The sequence below is a fragment of the Salvelinus alpinus genome, chromosome 2 (genome assembly GCF_045679555.1).
Source record: "Salvelinus alpinus chromosome 2, SLU_Salpinus.1, whole genome shotgun sequence".
Classification (NCBI taxonomy): domain Eukaryota; kingdom Metazoa; phylum Chordata; class Actinopteri; order Salmoniformes; family Salmonidae; genus Salvelinus; species Salvelinus alpinus.
This window is the reverse complement of record NC_092087.1, coordinates 51069538-51090830: the sequence shown is the minus strand read 5'-3', so window position 1 is coordinate 51090830 and position 21293 is coordinate 51069538. Positions and strand designations below refer to the sequence as shown.

At 42.0% G+C, this 21293-nt stretch overlaps 1 protein-coding gene across 1 annotated transcript in view; it reads left to right on the top strand.

The window, feature by feature from the left end:
• LOC139564469 (ubiquitin-associated protein 1-like) overlaps positions 1-20879 on the top strand; it is a 34856-nt gene extending 13977 nt beyond the window's left edge. Inside the window, exons 2-7 of the mRNA XM_071384013.1 lie at positions 8314-8354; positions 8453-8577; positions 11209-11985; positions 12160-12312; positions 19393-19494; positions 19833-20879. Coding sequence (XP_071240114.1) covers positions 8321-8354; positions 8453-8577; positions 11209-11985; positions 12160-12312; positions 19393-19494; positions 19833-19973 — 1332 coding nt within the window. The 5' untranslated portion in view covers positions 8314-8320 and the 3' untranslated portion in view covers positions 19974-20879. The remainder of the gene's footprint in view (positions 1-8313; positions 8355-8452; positions 8578-11208; positions 11986-12159; positions 12313-19392; positions 19495-19832) is intronic.
• Positions 20880-21293: the final 414 nt, after the last annotated feature.

Sequence of the window (21293 nt, the reverse complement as noted above, 5' to 3'; positions counted from 1 at the left end):
TGTTGTAAGGAAGGTCCTCACCAGACATCAACGGCAACAACGTCGCCTATGGGCACAAACCCACCGTCGCTGGACCAGACAGGACTGGCAAAAAGTGCTCTTCACTGACGAGTCGCAGTTTTGTTTCACCGGCGGTGATGGTCGAATTTGCGTTAATCGTCGAAGGAATGAGTGTTACACTGAGGCCTGTACTCTGGAGCGGGATTGATTTGGAAGTGGAGGGTCCGTCATGGTCTGGGGCGGTGTGTCACAGCATCATCGGCCAGAGCTTGTCATTGCAGGCAATCTCAACGCTGTGCGTTACAGGGAAGACATCCTCCTCCCTCATGTGGTACCCTTCCTGCAGGCTCATCCTGACATGACCCTCCAGCATGACAATGCCACCAGCCATACTGCTTGTTCTGTGCGTGATTTCCTGCAAGACAGGAATGTCAGTGTTCTGCCATGGCCAGCGAAGATCCCGGATCTCAATCCCATTGAGCACGTCTGGGACCTGTTGGATCGGAGGGTGAGGGCTATGGCCATTCCCCCTAGAAATGTCCTGGAACTTGCAGGTGCCTTGGTGGAAGAGTGTGGTAACATCTCACAGCAATAACTGGCAAATCTGGTGCAGTCCATGAGGAGATGGCCACACCAGATACTGGTGGCCACACCAGATACTGAATGTAACTTTTTTTTGTTTTTTTACCCCCCCCCCCCCCTTTTGTTTAGGGTCACATTATTCCATTTATGTTAGTCACATGTCTGTGGAACTTGTTCAGTTTGTCTCAGTTGTTGAGACTTGCAAACTTAACTTACACGTTAAGTTTGCTGAAAATAAATGCAGTTGACAGTGAGAGGACGTTGCTGAGTTTATATTTTGTGTGCATCTATCCAGCAATGCTGTTAATCAGTATAAAGGAGGACATATTGCTTGAGGAAAATCAAAGCTGTAAATGCATCCTGATGTCTTTCCTTGCTGGTTCAGTAGGGCCCCCCAGAGACAACTGTAGGTCTTGACAGGTGGTCTTGCAGTCAGCAACCATCTTCAGGTAGACAGACCGCTCACGATGAACAAGTGCTTGCTTGGGCCAGCTCTCTTTTTGATGGGAGGCATTAGACCATTCTCCTTGTATGACTGGTGGATAGTCAGATGTGTTCTTCTGATGCTGAAAGACAGATTCCAGATGCAATAGATGGCCGTAATCGCCGTCGGACACACCTGGCTAATTTGAGGGGTCATGTAATCATCAAGTGGAGTCTTTTATTTAGACTTGTAGCTCGCTAGCTAAACAATGAACCATCATCCCAATCCATAGAGTACTAGCAATACAAACCATTTTGTCATAGCTAGCTAAAGTTAACCAAATGGGTCCAATGTTAGCTAGCTAACATTAGGCTATAACTAGCAATGCAAATGGCTTTGAGATACTACTCCACAGATCATACACGTAATGTTAGCTAGCGAGCCAGACACCTAACGTCAGCTAGCTAGCTATCAGTAAGCTTTAACTTGCAATGAAAACAACCTTCTGACAAAATTAGAAACTCATAATGTCTGAAACTGTAGTTAGACTCTTACCCGTATACATGGATGAACACTTCACGGCAGACTGAAACCCCTTTTATTGAACAAGACGTCCTGTGTCGTTTTTGTTTGTACAGCTTGCTTGGCCCATTGTGTCAAGTCACCCTGGTTCACATGGTCTGATTCATTTTCAGAGTCTGAGAGAGCCAGCATGGGAAGATTGTCCTCCTGAAAGTAGTCCATCACAACTTTTTCCCACTGACCTTTGTTCGATAGCACCTGATAAATTCAGGGCAGCAATGTTATTGAGAGCAGTAGCAACACATTTGCCGTTCTCCATGGCTAACGTTATATCTTTAGAAAGGATTATCTACTGACAACAAGCAGCTCATTTTATAGACAAGATGCTACACGGCAGACCAATACGAAACTTATTTCTCGGCATGCCCAGCACATTCACTATCTCAGCCTATCATGGTTAGCGGTAAGGTTCCTGTCTTATGTGGCTAAACCAGCTTGCCTTGTAATATAACAACTTTAATGGTATTTACAGATGGTTTGTTATTAACCTCTATGGTGTGTCGTCCCCCAAGTCGCCTCTTCGCTGTTGACGTTGAGACTGGTGTTTTGTGGCTACTATTTAATGAAGCTGCCAGGTGAGGACTTGTGAGGCGTCTCTTTCTCAAACTAGAATGTACTTGTCCTCTTGCTCAGTTGTGCACCGGGACCTCCCACTCCCCTTTCTATTCTGGTTAGAGCCAGTTTGCGCTGTTCTGTGAAGGGAGTAGTACCTAGCCTTGTACGGGATTTTCAGTTTCTTGGAAATTTCTCACATGGAATAACCTTCATTTCTCAACAAGAATAGACTGACGAGTTTCAGAAGATAGGCCTTTGTTTCTGGCCATTTTGAGCCTGTAATTGAACCCACAAATGCTGATGCTCCAGATACTCAACTAGTCTAAAGAAGGCCAGTTTTATTGCTTCTTTAATCAAAACAACAGTTTTCAGCTGTGCTACCATAATTGCAAAAGGGTTTTCTAATAATCAATTAGCCTTTTAAAATCATAAACTTGGATTAGATAACACAATGTGCCATTGGAACACAGGAGAGATGGTTGCTGATAGTGGGTCTTCAACTGTACATACTTTAAAATCTGCCGTTTCCAGCTACAATAGTAATTTACAACATTAACAATGTCTACACTGTATTTCTGATCAACTTGATGTTATTTTGATGGACAAAAAATTTGCTTTTCTTTCAAAATCAAGGACATTGCTAAGTGACGCCAAACTTTTGAACGATAGTGTGTGTATACATTTGACGTCGGAAGTTTACATACACCTTAGCCAAATGTATTTAGACTCAGTTTTTCACAATTCCTGACATTTAATCCTAGTAAAAATTCCCTGTCTTAGGTCAGTTAGGATCACCACTTTATTTTCAGAATGTGAAATGTCAGAATAATAGTAGAGAATGATATTTCAGCTTTTATTTCTTTCATCACATTCCCAGTGGGTCAGAAGTTTACATACACTCAATTAGTATTTGGTAGCATTGCTTTTAAATTGTTTAACTTGGGTCAAACATTTCGGGTAGCCTCCACAAGCTTCCCACAATAAGTTGGATGAATTTTGGCCCATTCCTCCTGACAGCTGGTGTAACTGAGTCAGGTTTGTAGGCCTCCTTGCTCGCACACGTCTTTTCATTTCTGCACACAAATGCTCTATAGGATTGAGGCCAGGGTTTTGTGATGGCCACTCCAATACCTTGACTTTGTTGTCCTTAAGCCATTTTGCCACAACTTTGGAAGTATGCTTGGGGTCATTGTCCATTTGAAAGACCCATTTGCGACCAAGCTTTAAACTTACATTTACATTTTTAGTCATTTAGCAGACGCTCTTATCCAGAGCGACTTACAGTAGAGTGCATACATTTTATTACATTTTACATACTGAGACAAGGATATCCCTACCGGCCAAACCCTCCCTAACCCGGACGACGCTATGCCAATTGTGCGTCGCCCCACGGACCTCCCGGTTGCGGCCGGCTGCGACAGAGCCTGGGCGTGAACCCAGAGACTCTGGTGGCGCAGCTAGCACTGCGATGCAGTGCCCTAGACCACTGCGCCACCCGGGAGACCTCGGGGTCATTGTCCATTTGGAAGACCCATTCACGACCAAGCTTTAACTTCCTGACTGATGTCTTGAGATGTTGCTTCAATATATCCACATAATGTTCCTGCCTCATGATGGCATCTATTTTGTGAAGTGCACCAGTCCCTTCTGCAGCAAAGCACCCCCACAACATGATGCTGCCACACCCGTGCTTCCCGGTTGGGACGGTGTTTTTCGGCTTGCAAGCCTCCCTCTTTTTCCTCCAGATATATAGATGGTCATTATGGCCAAACGGTTCTATTTTTGTTTCATCAGACCAGAGGACATTTCTCCAAAAAGTACGATCTTTGTCCCCATGTGCAGTTGCAAACCGTAATCTGGCTTTTTTATGGCGGTTTTGGAGCTGTAGGGCTTCTTCCCTGCTGAGCGGCCTTTCAGATTATATCGACATAGGACTCGTTTTACTGTGGCTATAGATACTTTTGTACCCGTTTCCTCCAGCATCTTCACAAGGTCCTTTGCTGTTTTTCTGGGATTGATTTGCAATTTTCACACCGAAGTACGTTAATCTCTAGGAGACAGTACGCGTTTCCATCCTGAGCGTTATGACGTCTGCGTGGTCCCATAGTGTTTATACTTGCATACTGTTGTTTGTACAGTTTAACGTGGTACCTTCAGGTGTTTGGAAATTGCTCCCAAGGGTGAACCAGACTTGTGGAGGGCTACAGTTTGTTTTCTGAGGTCTTGGCTGATTTCTTGTGATTTTCCCATGATTTCAAGCAAAGACGCACTGAGTTTGAAGGGAGGCGTTGAATACATCCACAGGTACACCTCCAATTGACTCAAATTATGTCAATTAGCCTATGGCCTGCTGGAGGTCATTTTGCAGGGCTCTGGCAGTGCACCTCCTTGCATAAGGCGGAGGTAGCGGTCCTGCTGCTGGGTTGTTGCCCTCCTACGGCCTCCTCCACGTCTCCTGATGTACTGGCCTGTCTCCTGGTAGCGCCTCCATGCTCTGGACACTACGCTGACAGACACAGCAAACCTTTTTGCCACATCTCGCATTGATGTGCCATCCTGGATGAACTGCACTACCTGAGCCACTTGTGTGGGTTGTAGACTCCGTCTCATGCTACCACTAGAGTGAGAGCACCGCCAGCATTCAAAAGTGACCAAAACATCAGCCAGGAAGCTTAGGAACTGAGAAGTGGTCTGTGGTCACCACCTGCAGAATCACTCCTTTTTTGGGGGTGTCTTGCTAATTGCCTATAATTTCCACCTTTTGTCTATTCCATTTGCACAACAGCATGTGAAATTTATTGTCAATCAGTGTTGCTTCCTAAGTGGACAGTTTGATTTCACAGAAGTGTGATTGACTTGGAGTTACATTGTGTTGTTTAAGTGTTCCCTTTATTTTTTTGAGCAGTGTATATTCTATTCTATTCTATTGGTTGCAAGAATTTTGTATAATAATTTAAATTTGAAGTTTTGAATCTGGCGTTATTTTGCGTGTCAATTCATAAACCATGTGCCATGGAATTGGTACATCGAACATCTCTTCCCAACTATTTTGCAATTTATATGGCACAGCTGTACATTTTTTGGTCCTTAAATTAAATTGGTATATGCTTTTATTTATCACAATTTTCTTTAACCATTTATGGTTTTTAATGAAGAGCCGACAGACAAGTTCCTTACTTTTCCCCCTTCTACTTGCCTCTTCCATTGTTGTGGTAATGCTGCAATTAGTTGGTTGTAAGTTTGGGTAGAGTAGACATTTCCATATGTCTGTGTTAGCTGCATGTGTGACACAACTCCACCAGTCCTATTTATGATATCATTTACAAAAATGAAACCTTTTTTAAACACTTTATCGATTTATTTTTATCAATTACTATATTTGATTTTAACTTTGTATTATTTGTTTTGTATTTTCTGGTGGATTAAACTGAAATTGCAACCAACTTTATAAGGCTTGTTTAAAAAAGAACGATATTTTGGAGAAATAACCTAAAGTGAGCAGTTGTAATCTGAATAAAGGAAAAAGGCCATTCTTGAACATTGGGTGAGACATTCTTACTAATTTACTAGAGAACCAATTCGGATTTAAGTATAACATTTGTATGACTGATGCCTGTAGTGAGAGGTCTAATGCTTTAATATTGAATCATTTCTGCCCTCCGAATTCATATTTGTTATATAAATAGGTCCTTCCCAAATAAAAATCATATGTTTTTGTTCATATAATTTAAAAAGCAGGTCACTAGGTGTAGGCATAAGCAAATGGGTAAACTGTGAAATGACTAAAGACTTAATCAGGGTGATTTTTCAACAAATAGGTATTTTCCTTTCCATGGTAGCAAGATCTTGTCTATTTATGGTAACTTTCTATAAAAATTTACTGGAGTGAGATCATTTTTTTTCGGGATTTGTATACCGAGTATGTCCACATCCCTGTCAGACCATTTTATTGGTAAACTACACAGTAATGTAAAAGTATTTTAGTGATCTAATATAGTACACTTATCATAATTTGGTTTTAATCCAGAGAGGATAGCAAAAGTATCTAGATCCTCTATGAGGCTGTGGAGGGATTCTAATTGTGGTTTTAAAAGAAAACAACATGAATCAAAAGTGTACAATGACACTTGTTTTAAAGCCATGGATTTCTAATCCCGTAATGTTATTGTTGGGTTTAATTTTAACAGCTAACATTTCAATGGCAATAATAAATAGATATGCCGATAGTGGACAACCTTGTTTTACTCCTCTTGACAGTTTCATACTTTCTGAGATGTAGCCATTATTTACTATTTTACACCTAGGGTTACTATACACATCTTTAACCCATTTTATAAGAGATTCTCCAAAGTTGAAATATTCTAGGCATTTATATATAAACTCCAGTCGTACTTTATCAAAAGCCTTTTCAAAATCAGCTTTGAAAACCAGGCCTGGTTTTCCCGATATTTCATAGTATTCTATTGTTTCCAGTACTTGTCTTATATTATCTCCAATGTATCGTCCATGTAAAAACCTGTCTGATTTAGGATGAATAATATCTGACAATACCTTTTTTAATTCTATGCGCCAAGCATTTACCTAGAAATTTTGCATCACAACAGTGTAAAAGGCCTCCAATTTTTTCAATGGACTGGATATATATATATATATATATAAAACACACACCACACTTGGATCCTGTTTCAGTAATAATGAAATCAGACCTCCTTGTTGCGTGTCCGATAACCTACAGTTTATATAGGGGTGGTTAAAATATGCTAATAATGCTCCTCCTGAGTATATCAAAAAAGGTTTGGTATACTTCCACTGGTATGCCATCCAGCCCTGGAGTTTTCCCAGTCTTAAAGGCTTTAATTGCATCAAGAAGTTCCTCCTGTGTAATTTGGCCTTCACATGAGTCTTTCTGTACAGATGTTAATTTTACATTATTAATAGGAACAAAATACATTCAATTCGCTTCGGTTAGTGGAGATGGAGGAGACTGAAACAAACATATTCTTAAAGTACTTCCTCTTTCAAAATATAATTTGGTGAATCATGCGTGACTCCATTTGTAACAAGTTTCAATACATTTTTTTTGGTAGCATTTCTATGTTGAAGATTGGTGCATTTCCCCCCATATTCCATTCAGTTCGCTTTATTTGTATAATATATTACACTGGATCTTTCTTGAATAAGTTCCTCCATGTCTTTTAGTTTTACCTCTAACTTATTCTGTGCCTCTATGGTGCAGGTTTTATTGCTATCTAACTGTACTGTTAGTCCTTCAATTTCCTTTGTTAATATGGACTCTTTTGATCTAAATAGCTTTTGTTTTATAGATGAGTACTGAATTGCATGGCCTCAAGGCACATTTAAAAGTGTCTCAAATAATAAGAGGATCTGCTGTACCTAGGTTATGTCGGGAAAACGTCAGTTATAAGTTATTCTGTTCTAGTTATAAACAAGTTATCATCCAGTAGGCTTTGATTTAAATTTCCAATATCCTTGCCCACGTGGAAATTCTGTAAGAGTTATATATGATGATCCGAGAAAGTAATCAAGACAACTAGCTTGATTAAGTTTCTTAGACTTGCTTTCAATCAGAATCACATCTATAACTCTCATTTCTATGTGAATTTGGTTGGGTTTCCCAAAAAGTTACATATTGCAGGTTTAAAAAAACACAAAATACCATTAAATATGTCATCACACTATTTTTCATATAATTGACAGTATGTGGTATTTTAGCTATATTGCACAGCCTTAATTGGCCCTGTGCACCCGGGGACATGCCACTGTCTGCACAGAGGGGGGCTTGCTTAGCTGTCTTTGAGCTTTTTGGGAGGGGGGGCTTACCAGAAGCATGCCACCTTATAGTCCTTCTGATGTAGGCTACATGACGGTTGAAACATCTACAGTTTTAATGAAGAAAATAAAAAGATGACTGTGATATGTGGTGTTACCTAACTTTAGTTGAATGCATTGCTCTAGATAAGTGTCTGCTAAATGACCTAAATGCAATGTTAAAATGTGATGATGTGCTTATTTTTTTATGTATCCAAAACCTGTAACCTTACCATGATGCAACTCTGGACAGGCAGGGATACAGTTGTAATGGTAGATGTGGTGTTGATATCTTGGTTTTGTTTCACTGCGTCCACTCATGAGCCCTGTGTTTGTTTCAGACTCTAAATGGCTGCGAGGAAGTCTGATACCCACAACAATGGTGAGTGTGTCTCTCTTTCTGCCTCTTAATTTTCTCCATCCATCTGCTCATTTTGGTGTAATTTTCATTCAGGCTGCTGCCTCAAACTGTTTTTCCAGGACCCATTAGCTACCTTGATGACGTTCCCTTCAAAATCAACGATAAGTTCCGCTGCCCTGCCAAAGTGGGGCTTCCCGTTGGCATCTGCCTGCCGGACTGTGACTCTGTGCTCGCCAATCTGCAGGTAAGTCTTCCGACTTTGGCACTGTTGCATCAAGGGTTTCAATGACTGGGATGCTTGGGGGTGATTTGTATCGCACCCTCTTTATATTAGTCTGGGATCCTTAACTTTAAGAAAAATACGTAACCGAAACACTTTAAAAAATACGCAATATTACAAAAATTACACAATATTTAAAAAATACGATCACAGTGCAGTTATCACAAAACATTATTTTCTGTGTTATAGCCTAACTAGACGAAAGGCTATAAAGGCCTGGGGAAAGTTGGGTAATTGAAAGGTAGACTTGTAGATGCAGAAAACAAACAGCATAGGCCTAGTGGGACAATTTCCGTAACAAGTAGCGAGGCCGTTTGAAGCGCGAGGCCGTTTTGGAAGCGCGAGGCCGTTTTGGTGCCCTCGCTACCGCACTGAACAGCGTGATGCGTACCCGTGCACATGCACAGATACTGTGTGAGAGCGAAGTGTTCCATCTCGCTCATCTCAATATCCTAACCTATTCATTGATGATGCCCTGCTTTACTGAAGTTCCGAGACATTGCAAGCCAAGAAATTGTGAGATACAGCATTCTATTGCAAGATACAGCTTTTCATTGCAGATAGGACTAGTGCACAGTTCTGACTGTCTGCCTAGCGGCAGACAGTCTGTGCCCCCGCCCCTTTCTCTCCGTCCCTTGCTAGTTCGCTATGAAAGATGCAAGTGTTTTTGTTCTCGGAAGTACTGCAACTAATTAGTCTCCTCCGTTTTCAAAAGTACTTAATCTTAGGAATCTTGACACTCAGAAATGGGAGTCGACATTGGGAGTCGACGAATCAATTATTTTGGAGTCTATGCTCCACCACTTATGTCATTGTCGTTAACAGTTTAAAAAATGGCAGAGAAAGGCAAGAGGGTGGATCAGCTTTAATATTGCATATAGATTGTGGCTTCTATCAATGTAATTGTCTGCATCATTTCCAATCCTCATTTATTTTCTTATTTTCCCCCTAACCCTACCACCCCTCCATTAATAGGAGTAACCTAATGGACAATAACACTAAGGCTTCTACTTCCAGTTTATACAGTTGAAGTCGGAAGTTTACATACACTTTAGCCAAATACATATAAACTCAGTTTTTCACAATTCCTGACATTTTATCCTAGTAAAAATTCTCTGTCTTAGGTCAGTTAGGATCACCACTTTATTTTAAGAATGTGAAATGTCAGAATAATAGTAGAGAATTATATATTTCAGCTTTTATTTCTTTCATCACGTTCCCAGTGGGTCAGAAGTTTACATACACTCAATTAGTATTTGGTAGCATTGCCTTTAAATTGTTTAACTTGGGTCAAACGTTTTGGGTAGCCTTCCACAAGCTTCCCACAATAAGTTGGGTGAATTTTGGCCCATTCCTCCTGACAGAGCTGGTGTAACTGAGTCGGGTTTGTAGGCTTTTTCAGTAATGCACACAAATGTTCTATAGGATTGAGGTCAGGGCTTTGTGATGGCCATTCCAATACCTTGACTTTGTCCTTAAAGCCATTTTGCCACAACTTTGGAAGTATGCTTGGGGTCATTGTCCATTTGGAAGACCCATTTGCGACCAAGCTTTAACTTCCTGACTGATGTCTTGAGATGTTGCTTCAATATATCCACATAATTTTCCTCCCTCATGATGCCATCTATTTTGTGAAGTGCACCAGTCCCTTCTGCAGCAAAGCACCCCCACAACATGATGCTGCCACCCCCTTGCTTCCCGGTTGGGATGGTGTTCTTCGGCTTGCAAGCCTCCCCCTTTCTCCTCCAGATATATAGATGGTCATTATGGCCAAACAGTTCTATTTTTGTTTCATCAGACCAGAGGACATTTCTCCAAAAATTCAAGGTAGTGTGTCATTTAAACCATGGTTGCATCAATTATTTGAATAATGTGCACATACTCCTCATGCTCCTTATGTGCACATACTCCACCATTGGGTGGAAAGTACTCAATTGTCATACTTGAGTAAACTTAAAAGTAAAGTTAACTTTATAAAAAATGACTCGAGTGAAGGTCACCCAGTAAAGTACTATTTGAGTAAAAGTGTTTGGTTTTAAATATACTTAAGTATCAAAACTAAATGGAATTGCTAAAATGTACTTAAGTATCAAAAGTAAAAGAATAAACCATTTCAAATTCCTTATATTAAGCAAACCAGACGGCACAATTTTGACAGATAGCCAGGGGCACACTCCAACACTCAGACATAATTTACAAACTAAGCATTTGTGTTTGGTGAGTCCGCCAGATCAGAGGTAGTAGATGACCACGGATGTTCTCTTGATAAGTGTGTGAATTGGACCATTTTCTTGTCAAAATGTAACAAGTACTTTTGTGTGTCAGGGGAAATCTATGGAGTTAAAAGTACATTGTTTTCTTTAGGAATGTAGTGAAGTAGAAGTTCGCAAAAATATAAATAGTAAAGTACAGATACCCCAAAAACGACTTAAGTAGTACCTTAAAGTATTTTTACTTAAGTACTTTATACCACTGCTCATGACTTGACCAGATTCAGCTGGATTGATTAATCTCCATTCCTTAACTCCCATGTCTGCTGCTGCTCAACTAACTAGTCCTGCCGGTTCTCTCTTCCCTCTTCTCTGGGCACTGCAGTATGATTTCTCCCTGGAGAGGCGGAGCGTGCGCTGGGGGGTGGAGCTGGCTGAGGCCCGGGCTGCAGAGGCAGCCAGGGCGGAGCTAGAGAGCAGGGAGCACTCGCCCCCTGCCCAGGACCCTGACGGGGGATCGGCCTGCGGGGGGAAGAGACCATGCCCTGCCGAGGAGCAGGACGCTCTCCCGCCCGCAATGAACCCGCTGATGGCCAGCTTGCGCCACAATGCTATTCTCACCCCGCTGCCTGCTCCAGCCAGGCAGACCGCTCCCAGCATCCCAACCCCACAGTACCTTAACCTGGCTGACTTTGAGCGCGAGGAGGACCCCTTCGACAAGCTGGAGCTCAAGACACTGGACGATAGGGAAGAGCTACGCAACATCCTCCAGAGCCAGCCCCAGCCACAAACTCCATCCCCACCTGAGGCACCCCAACCCAGGCCAGCATCTCGAGGCAGCACCCCTCCACCCCAGCTCCCCGCCACTAGCCTTCCAGCCAAAACGGTCTTTGCCCACAAACCCAACGGGCTTGTGGTGCTACAGGACATGGACAGAGCCAGGGATCTGGCTCGGGGACGGACAATGGACCCTGACCGGCCCTGCAACATCCGCTCGCTGACTTTCCCCAAGCTGTCAGACCCCGGGGACTCGACCTTTGACTCCTACTGTCTGGCCCCTGTACCACGTAGCCTACCCAACGGCAGCCCGCCGGCACCCCAGCAGAAGAGGGAGGAGCCACCCAGTCATACCCAAGACACCCAAAATGGGGCACCAAAGCAGGTGAGCTTTGCACGCACACACACATGCCTTGCTTAGTTTCAATTACTGAATGCTTTGCTTAATTCTCTGAAACTTCTCAAAGGCTTCAAGGTTTTGTGGACAAGAGGAAGATGTGTATATATATTTTTTGCCCGTATACAGATATGACGCTACAAAAACTCTCTCCCTCCATAGATAAATGCAGGTCCTCCCCCTATCCCATGCAGCGGGGCGCTGCTCAGCCTGTCCCCCAGTGAACGGCAATGTGTGGAGACCATAGTGGCCATGGGCTACTCTTACGAAGGGGTCTTGCGGGCCATGCAGAGGCGAGGCCAGAACGTGGAGCAGGTGCGCCCCTCCGCTCTCCCTCCTCCAGGCCACAGCAGCCTAAGCCCATTTCTCCATAGAGATCTATTATAAAGAAATGTTCTATTTGATTCTGATGTCACTCACTCACTGCCCATTGCGCCCATGTTTGACGCTGAAATCATTATCGTTATGTGATTGTGTGTGTTCACAACATGTGGCTTTAGAAGTCCACCAGGCAACAAAATGGGGATGGTGGTTGTGAATAAATCAATTGAATTTACGTAGCATTTTTTGTCTCGACACCATCCACCACCTTGGTTTAATGCAACCCTCAACACTATGATGGCATCAGACACAACAGACATGTTAGGGGCTTGTTAATGGTGAATAAACATTAGCTAACAATGTAATGATATACGCAGTGGATGTTTATGGTACTTTTCCTGCTAGCTTTATTTGGATACCCATCCTCAAGCATCACTCGAGTATAATATTGTGGATTTAGCTATCCCTCTAATCAACAAAGAATATTAAGGTACAGAAAATTACCGGGGTGGGGGAAGTGGTCCAAAATAGAGGGTTGTTTAGCTTTTTTTGGGGGGGGGGGGGGGTGTTTCTTTATATATTGGGCATGGGATAGTGCATTTTTTCCCCATGGTTTACATTCGCCCTTTTGCAGGTTTGACTTTTCTGCGCGCTAACTATACCACAGTTCAATATAGTCTAACGGTTTATCCTGCCCTCTATCCACCATTCATAGTGACAATAGTGTAGGTGGATCGGTTGTCCAGTTCTGCAATATGCTAACTAGAAATCATACTATACACAAAATCATTAAAAGCTGCACCAATTTTCAATATAAAGTGAAAACATGAGACGCACAGTTCAAAAAGCTCCCCCATTGATACTTTTATTTTTCCCCCAAAATAATTATGTAGACTAGCCTACAACACCATAATGCAGTGAATAGTTGCGTTGTTGTATTCAAGTGAGTACAACATACTCTAGGCTGTAAACGGAAATGAAATTGCATTTGAATAACGGAAAGGCACAGTAGCAGGCCAGTTTGGCAGTTTATTTTTTAAATTCTAATACTGAGATCCGCTGTGTTGCAGCTGATTATTCTCCCAAGTCAACCTATAATAATGTGGACACATATGCTCTCAGCATGCCCAATTATTCAGGAAAGCTCAACGCACTCTCTGTTCTGCCTCCGATCCAAGCGACTATTCCCTGCACACCTAGAACCTAACGCTTCAATATAGCCTAAATATTTATTTTTAGTGTTTAAAATGTATACCTTTTTATGTGTCATAAACACAACCAGTCACAATGTTTTAATCTGATTAGGCTATTTCAAAAGTCTCCTGTAGGCTATCTGCGCACATTCGTCCAAAATATAATTCCAGCAGCCAAACTGTGCAGCTGTCATGCCATTTGATGAATGAAAAGGGACCTCTGTTACAATTTTCTAGCCAAACCTTCGATACTGGATACAAGGTAGGGAGGGATGCATTTTCTGTCTGTAGAGATTAACGTAATCTATTTGATTGTGGTGTTGAAAAAAACGTTGATGTTGAAGCACCCGAAATCAGTATGCTTATTGGTTGTGTGGTGCATTGGCACAGAAACCTGTTGGTGGAAAATGTGTTGCATAGATGTTATATAAAAATAGCATTATAAGGTCAAAAATGTGATTCCCCCCCCCCCTAGCTGATCATTGTCTGCAGCCGGTTCTGATCCTAGTTTAATGACAAGCAGGGAGAGCCAGCGAGCTTGTCTGGTGGTCTGCGAATCCCTCAACTTTCTGGCCCGTAGCCCTGCGACTGTGCCACAAAGTACGCTGAAAAGGGCAAAGTCGATATCCGCGTTTTATAAACACAGGGTCACTACTATTATTGTTATTTGTGGTCATAAACATGTTGAGGTAGTTTAGTGTAGGTGGAGAATGTGCACTTTTTTTTACAGTACCGGGGGGATCGTGATGTGAAAATATATTTTTTACGTTTGGAAGGGTGTTTAATTGTTTTTCTTTTACCTGGAGTTATGATGGCTAGGTGGGACAAGCACGTTTCAGTCACATAGTGCCTTCAGAAAGTATTCACACCCCTTGATTTATTCCACATTTTGTTGTATTACAGCCTGAATTCAAAATAGATTAAAGATGCACTATGCAGAAATCGCGCCGCCATTTCCTGGTTGCTAAAATTCTAATAGTTTGCCTAATTTCAGTTTGTGACGAAAACAGCAAGTATAGTGTAGAAAATCATTGTACAGTCTAAACCGGTGGGAAATATTTTCCTTAACCAAAAATATTGTATTTTAAGCTGTTTGGACCTGATGTACAAGACCGGAAGTAAAAGACGCAAAAACAAAACTTAAAAACAGGAAGCATAGCGTACATAGAACAGATCTGCTGCTTCTTAGACTTCAGGATAACAGATGCAAATCAAATTTTATTGGTCACATATTTAGCAGATGTTATTGAGGGTGTAGCGAAATACTTTCCGGCTGTAATATAATAACACACAAAAAAAACAACGTTTTTGGGCTAATGTAAATAATAACACACATCTATCGTGTTGCCTAGTCACTATATACCTACCTTTTTATGTACATACAGTGCCTTCAGAAAGTATTCATACTCGACTTATTCCACATTTTGTTACAGCCTGAATTCCAAATGGCTTAAATGGATTCAGACACATTACACCATAATGACAGTGCAAACTGTTTTTAGAAATTTTTGTAAATGTATTATAAATGAAATACAGAAATATCTAATTTACGTAAGTATTCACATCCCTGAGTCAATACTTTGAAGAAGCATCTTTGGCGGTGATAACCGCTTTGAGTCGTCTTGGGTATAGCTAATACATTAGTTAGCAAGTTACCTAGTCAATCCGGTTATGGGGAGAGTCAAGTCCAGCAGTTTTACTCACAGCAGGGGATTCAAGTAGATACTTTTTCAAATGAAAAAGCATCTGAGTCAGCTGTGCTAAAGAAGCTGAAAGAACTTGACTATTTCAAAGCAACTAGCCTTGACAACATTCCTGACAGATTTAAGGGATGCTATGGTAATTATCACCCCCTGAGTAACTCACATTTTGTAAATCTGTCTATTGAACTCGGGATTTTCCCCAGTGAACTAAAACTTGCAAGGGTCATTCTTCTGTATAAAAAAGGGAGTAAGTTAGGCCGATTTTAGTTCCTATGATCTGTCTCAATCCTGTGTATTTTATCGAAGGTCATGGAAAAGATTGTTTGAGCAGATTGAGTCATATTTCCTTACAATACCTACTATATGAGCTCCAATCTGGCTTCAGGAAATCCCATTCCACCGACACTTGCCTACTATACAGTACATTCGGAAAGTATTCACACACCTTGACTTTTTCTACGTTACAGCCTTACTCTGAATTATTTTTTTTATTTTTTTAAATATCATGCTACACACAAATCCCCATAATAAAGTGAAAACAGGTTTTTAGAAATATTTGAAAATCTATTAAAAAACAAACCTTATTTACATAATTATTCAGACCCTTTGCTATGAGACTGTCTAGATAAGGTCCCACAGTTGACAGTGCATGTCAGAGCAAAAACCAAACCATGAGGTCAAAGGAATTGTCCGTAGAGCTCCGAGACAAGATTGTGTAGCGGCACAGATCTGGGGAAGGGTAGCAAAAATGTTCAACAGCATTGAAGGTCCCCAAGAACACAGTGCCTCCATCATTCTTAAATAGAAGAAGTTTGGAACCACCAAGACTCTTCCTAGAGCTGGCTGCCCAGCTAAACTGAGCAATTGGGGGAGAAGGGCCTTGGTCAGGAAGGTGACCAAGAACCCGATGGTCACTTTGACAGAGCTCCAGAGTTCCTCTGGAGAATCTTCCAGAAGTACAATCATCGCTGCAGCACTCCACCAATCAGGCCTTTATGTTAGAGTGGCCAGACGGAAGCCACTCCTCAGTAAAATGCATATGACAGACCACATTTGTCAAAAGGCAGGTAAAGACTCTCAGACCATGATCAACAAGATTCTCTGGTCTGATGAAACTGATGAAACATTCAGGCCGAAGAGATTGAACTCTATGGCCTGAATGCCAAGCGTCATGTCTGCAGGAAACCAAGCACCATCCCTACGGTGAAGCATGATGGTGGCAGCGTCATGCTGTGGAGACTGGGAGACTAGTCAGGATTGAGGGAAAGATGAACAGAGCAAAGTACAGAGATCCTTGATGAAAACCTGCTCCAGGGGGCCAAGGACCTCAGATTGGGGCGACGGTTCCAACAGTACAACGACCCTAAGCACACAGCCAAGACGACGCAGGAGTGGCTTCGGGACAAGTCTCTGAATGTCCTTGAACGGCCCAGCCAGAGCCCGGACTTGAACCCGATCAAACATCTCTGCAGAGACCTGAAAATAGGTGTGCAGCGACTTTTCCCGTCCAACCTGACAGAGATTGAGAGGATCTGGAGAGAAGAATGGGAGAAACTCCCCAAATACAGGTGTCCAAAGCTTGTAGCGTCATACCCAAGAAGACTCGAGGCTGTAATCGCTGCCAAAGGTTCTCCAACGAAGTACAGAGTAAAAGGTCTGAATGCTTATGCAAATGTGATATTTAAGTTTTACATTTTTAATACATTTGCAAAAATGTCTAAACCTGTTTTTGCTTTGTCATTATGGGGTATTGTGTGTAGATTGAGGGGAATAAAAACATATTTTTTAGAATAAGGCTGTAATGTAACAATGTGGAAAATGTCAAGGGGTCTGAATACTGTCCGAATGCAATGTATCTAACTGACCACATCTGGCTGGAAATTTTGTGGTATGGTTATTGTAGATATATGTTTCTACTAGGAAGAAAACAGATGGTGGATATGGATGGGACCCTGTCTAAACCCAAAAATCTTGAACTGCGGTGTGCCGGAAAGGAGTGTGCTGGGTCCATTTCTGTTCAATATAAATGATCTGAAAACTGCTTGTACATGTGACCTTTTCCCCTATGCAGATGATTCTGCACTGTTTGACAAAAATGTGTTTGAGGAAGCCCTCAGTGCTTAACTTCTGAATGTCAGTAAATGGCTATATTACAATAAGCTGTCACTTATTGGACCCATCTTGTATGGGTCCAAAGTGAAACTGAGGGAATCCCCTGATTTTCAGGGGGTAGTAGGTGATATAGTCACAGCAAAATACTCAGTTAATTATCTTGGATGTGTGCTAAATAACTTCTTGTGCCATGCTCTCAACTGTCAGATGGTTATCTCCAAAGTGAACCATAAAATTAGGTTTTTGGCAAGAACCTCTAAATATCTGGATAAGAATGTAATGGTGGCATTGGCAGTGGATCTTGTTCATTGCCACTAAAACTATACATGCTCTTTCTGGTACAATAGTGCCCACAAGATAATTAAAAATAAACTTCAGATCTCTCCGATCAAATTAGTCAGGATTATTCTTAAACTTCCAGCACATACTCTTGACCATTCACACTTAGAATGCCTCAGATGGCTCAAAGTGGAGGAGAGAGTCTCTCAAATGAAATTGTCTTGTACGTAAGATTGTCCACAGTATGGTACCTATAACTACTTTAACTTGGTTCGGGATAACCATAAGTATTCCACTAAAAGGAGTGAAACTGACGTTCCTTTTATATTTAATAGTGGTATGGGGAATTCAACTTTTTATACTCGGCTGTCCTTTTTTTCAAATGCATGTAAGTTCACTGAAAAAATTGCTAAATAGTAGCATGTCTCAAAAGTGAGTAATAAGATTTATAGTACGTGGGTGAGAAAAATGCCTGGGACAAAAATACTAAAAAGTACCCCTTGGGGTCCCGAGGCCAGAGTATGGGAAACCCTGCAATAGCATGATGCTGCCACCACCATGCTTCACAATAGGGATGGTGTTAGACAGGTGATGAGCTGTGCCTGGTTTTGTCCAGACATAGTGCTTTGCATTTAGGCCAAAGAGTAAAATGTTGGTCTCATCAGACCACAATCTTTTGTCTTATGCTCAGAGTCTTCCACGTGCCTTTTTGCAAACTCCAGGCGTGCTGTCATATGTCTTTTTCTCATGAGTGGCCACTCCCATAAAGCCCAGATTGGTGAAGTGCTGTAGAGACGGTCATTCTTCTGGCAGGTTCTCACATCTCAGCCAAGGAACTCTAGTTCTGTCAGAGTGGTCATTGGGTTCTTGGTCACCTCGCTGACCAAGGTCCTCCTTGCACAGTTGCTCAGTTTGGTCAGACGGCCAGCTCTTGGCAGAGTCTGGGTAGTTCCATATTTTTTCCCCATTTCCAAATGGAGACCACTGAAACTTTCAACACTCAATTGTTTTATACCCTTCCTCAAATATGCCTCATCACAATTATATCTCAAATATGTATGGACTTGGTATAGTTTCTGCTCTGACATGCACTGTCAACTGTGGGATCTTAAATAGACAGGTGTTTCTTTCTAAATCATGTCCAAAGAATTGAATTGGCCACAGGTGGATTCCAATCAAGTTGTAGTGACGTCTCAAGGATCATCAAAGGAAATTGGATGCACCTGAGCTCAATTTGGAGCGTCATAGCAAAGGGGTTTGAATGCTTATTTAAATGACATTTCTGTATTTAATTTTCTCTAATTTAGCAAACATTTCTCAATATGTTTTCACTTTGTCATTACGGGATATTGTGTGTGTAGATGGGTGAGAGGGAAAAAATCTATTTAGGCTGTAAAACAACAATGTGAAATAAGTCAAGGGGTGTGAATACTTTCTGAAGGCACTGTATCTTAGAAATATTATAACTTTGTTCTGTGCTTCTCTGAGCATACACTTCGTAGCCTGTAGGCTATGGATAATTTGATTGAGACCACATTAAATAGCCAAAAGGCACACTTGTATTGTGCACCCAGCGGCGAATCAGAGATGAGGGGCGGCATCAGGCGCACATCTATATAGCCTAAAACAGAAATTTCATCAATTACAAATTACATGACCCTCCCCCATTTTCCTTCAAGTAACCATTCTGTAATTGTTGATCCGTCCCTTAGCTAGCAGATAAAGTCTGGGCTTACACAGGAAGCCCATACCTAAAGAGCAACAATATCTGTCATCCTGTGACCCAGGTGCTGGAGTACCTGTTTACTCACGCGCGTCTTTGTGAGCGGGGATTTGATCCTAGTGCAATAGAGGAGTGCTTAGATATGTTCCAGAACTCTGAAGAGAAGGTGAGTCCACCCACAGTCTCTCTCTCTCACACATACACACACACAGATATGCATGTTTATACAGATGCACTCAACATGCAGAAACAAAGATGCTGATAGCCAGCTATTGACTCTTATCTGTGATGTGTTTGAACACAAATGTCGAGTGGCCTAAGGTAGGATTCACTTCCAGTTTTCCCTGAACTTGGATACACCAAGCATCTACTGCTCTCCTCCAACATTCTTTTGAAATGTTTTTAACAAACTTTGTTTATTCAATTTTTTTTAGTTAAATTGTACATAAACAGTCCGTAACAAGAATTCCCAATTACAATGCATATTTTTCATGATTTCCTCAGGCCTTGGAGTTCCTATCGCTGATGACGCGGTTCTGTGAGATGGGCTTTGAGAAGGACACCATCAAGGAGGTGCTGCTGCTGCACAACAACGACCAGGACAAGGCTCTGGAGGACCTCATGTCCCACGCCTCAGCCAGTTGAGCCCCCCAACCGTCCACCCTCTGGCCCCAGGCTTGCTTCCTTCCAGTACCACCCGCCCCTCCACCCCTAAACACACACAGTCCCCATGCCCCAACCTAGTTACAGCACAGAGGGGAGAACTCCCACCCCACCCAATGTAGCTATGACGTCCGCTCATGACCCCACTCTGGCCCACTCACACACAGTGACTCCAAAAGAGAGACTCCAAGAAAGATAGTGAACACATACACTTCCATAAGTGAGAAATAAGACCTTATGTTCCTAGAGTGTGGGGCAGTGGGCAAATGGACACAAATGAGCACCTGTGAATTGAGGGGGTTGGTTTATGCTGACCACATGCCCGTTTTACCTTGTCTGTCGATCACCGTGTGTGTGTGCTCCGTGGTGGTTTGAAGGAGGCTTGAACTTCCCATAGGAACATATAGAGGTGACTCGATGCTGAACAGCACTTTGGCAGTGTGCAGTGACTCTGTGGGTGGGACTTGGAGGGGACAAAGGACCAATGGACCCAGAACTGTGAGGAACCACTAGCCAGGCTCTCTACTTTCTACAGATTAACAGTTAACACTGACACTCCCAGCTAACTAAGCTGCCATCATCTGCTATTTAGAGCAGGCCTACAAAATGGTGGGAGGGGATGCCAAGCGGCCCATGTGTGACTTACTGACCGACCGGCGGCAGAACCTAAAAACGCAAATGCGCATCATCGCAGAAGAGAGAACTGACTCCAAGAAGTGCCCTATTCCTGCGACTGGCTTTCACAGATCTCATCTTTTCTATGCTGTTACTTTGCTTGTTCATTTGTCTCTGTTAGAAAGGACACGCATTCATTTCATTTTTTCTTGGTGTCCTTTTTTTTGGATTCTCTTTCTTTGTTTTCTGTTTTAGGAAGTGCATTAACAGTAATTAACTGTTCCTACTGCCTGTTGGCTCCTCCTGCACTGGAACAGACTGCAAGGCCAGTGGAGAAGAGATTGTCAATTATTTTGCAGGAAATATAAAACCTGTCCAAACGCATACAAGCACCCAATGGCACAGAGATGTGACAAACTGCACAGACGCACACACACCAACATTAGATATTGACTTATTTAAAAAGTACAGTGATATTTAATAATGAGATCAATATGAAGAAAAAATTATAAGCAAGCAAAATGATGGTGCTTTGAAATGGTCCCTATTGGGGTCGATAGACTGGACAGAGAGACGAGATAAATTGAAATGTTAGTTTTAGGTTGTTCTGCAACCAAAACGTTTGTGCAATAGATGTTTTATGTGACAGATGGGCACCTTTTTCAGACCCAGTGTACTTTTGGCGTC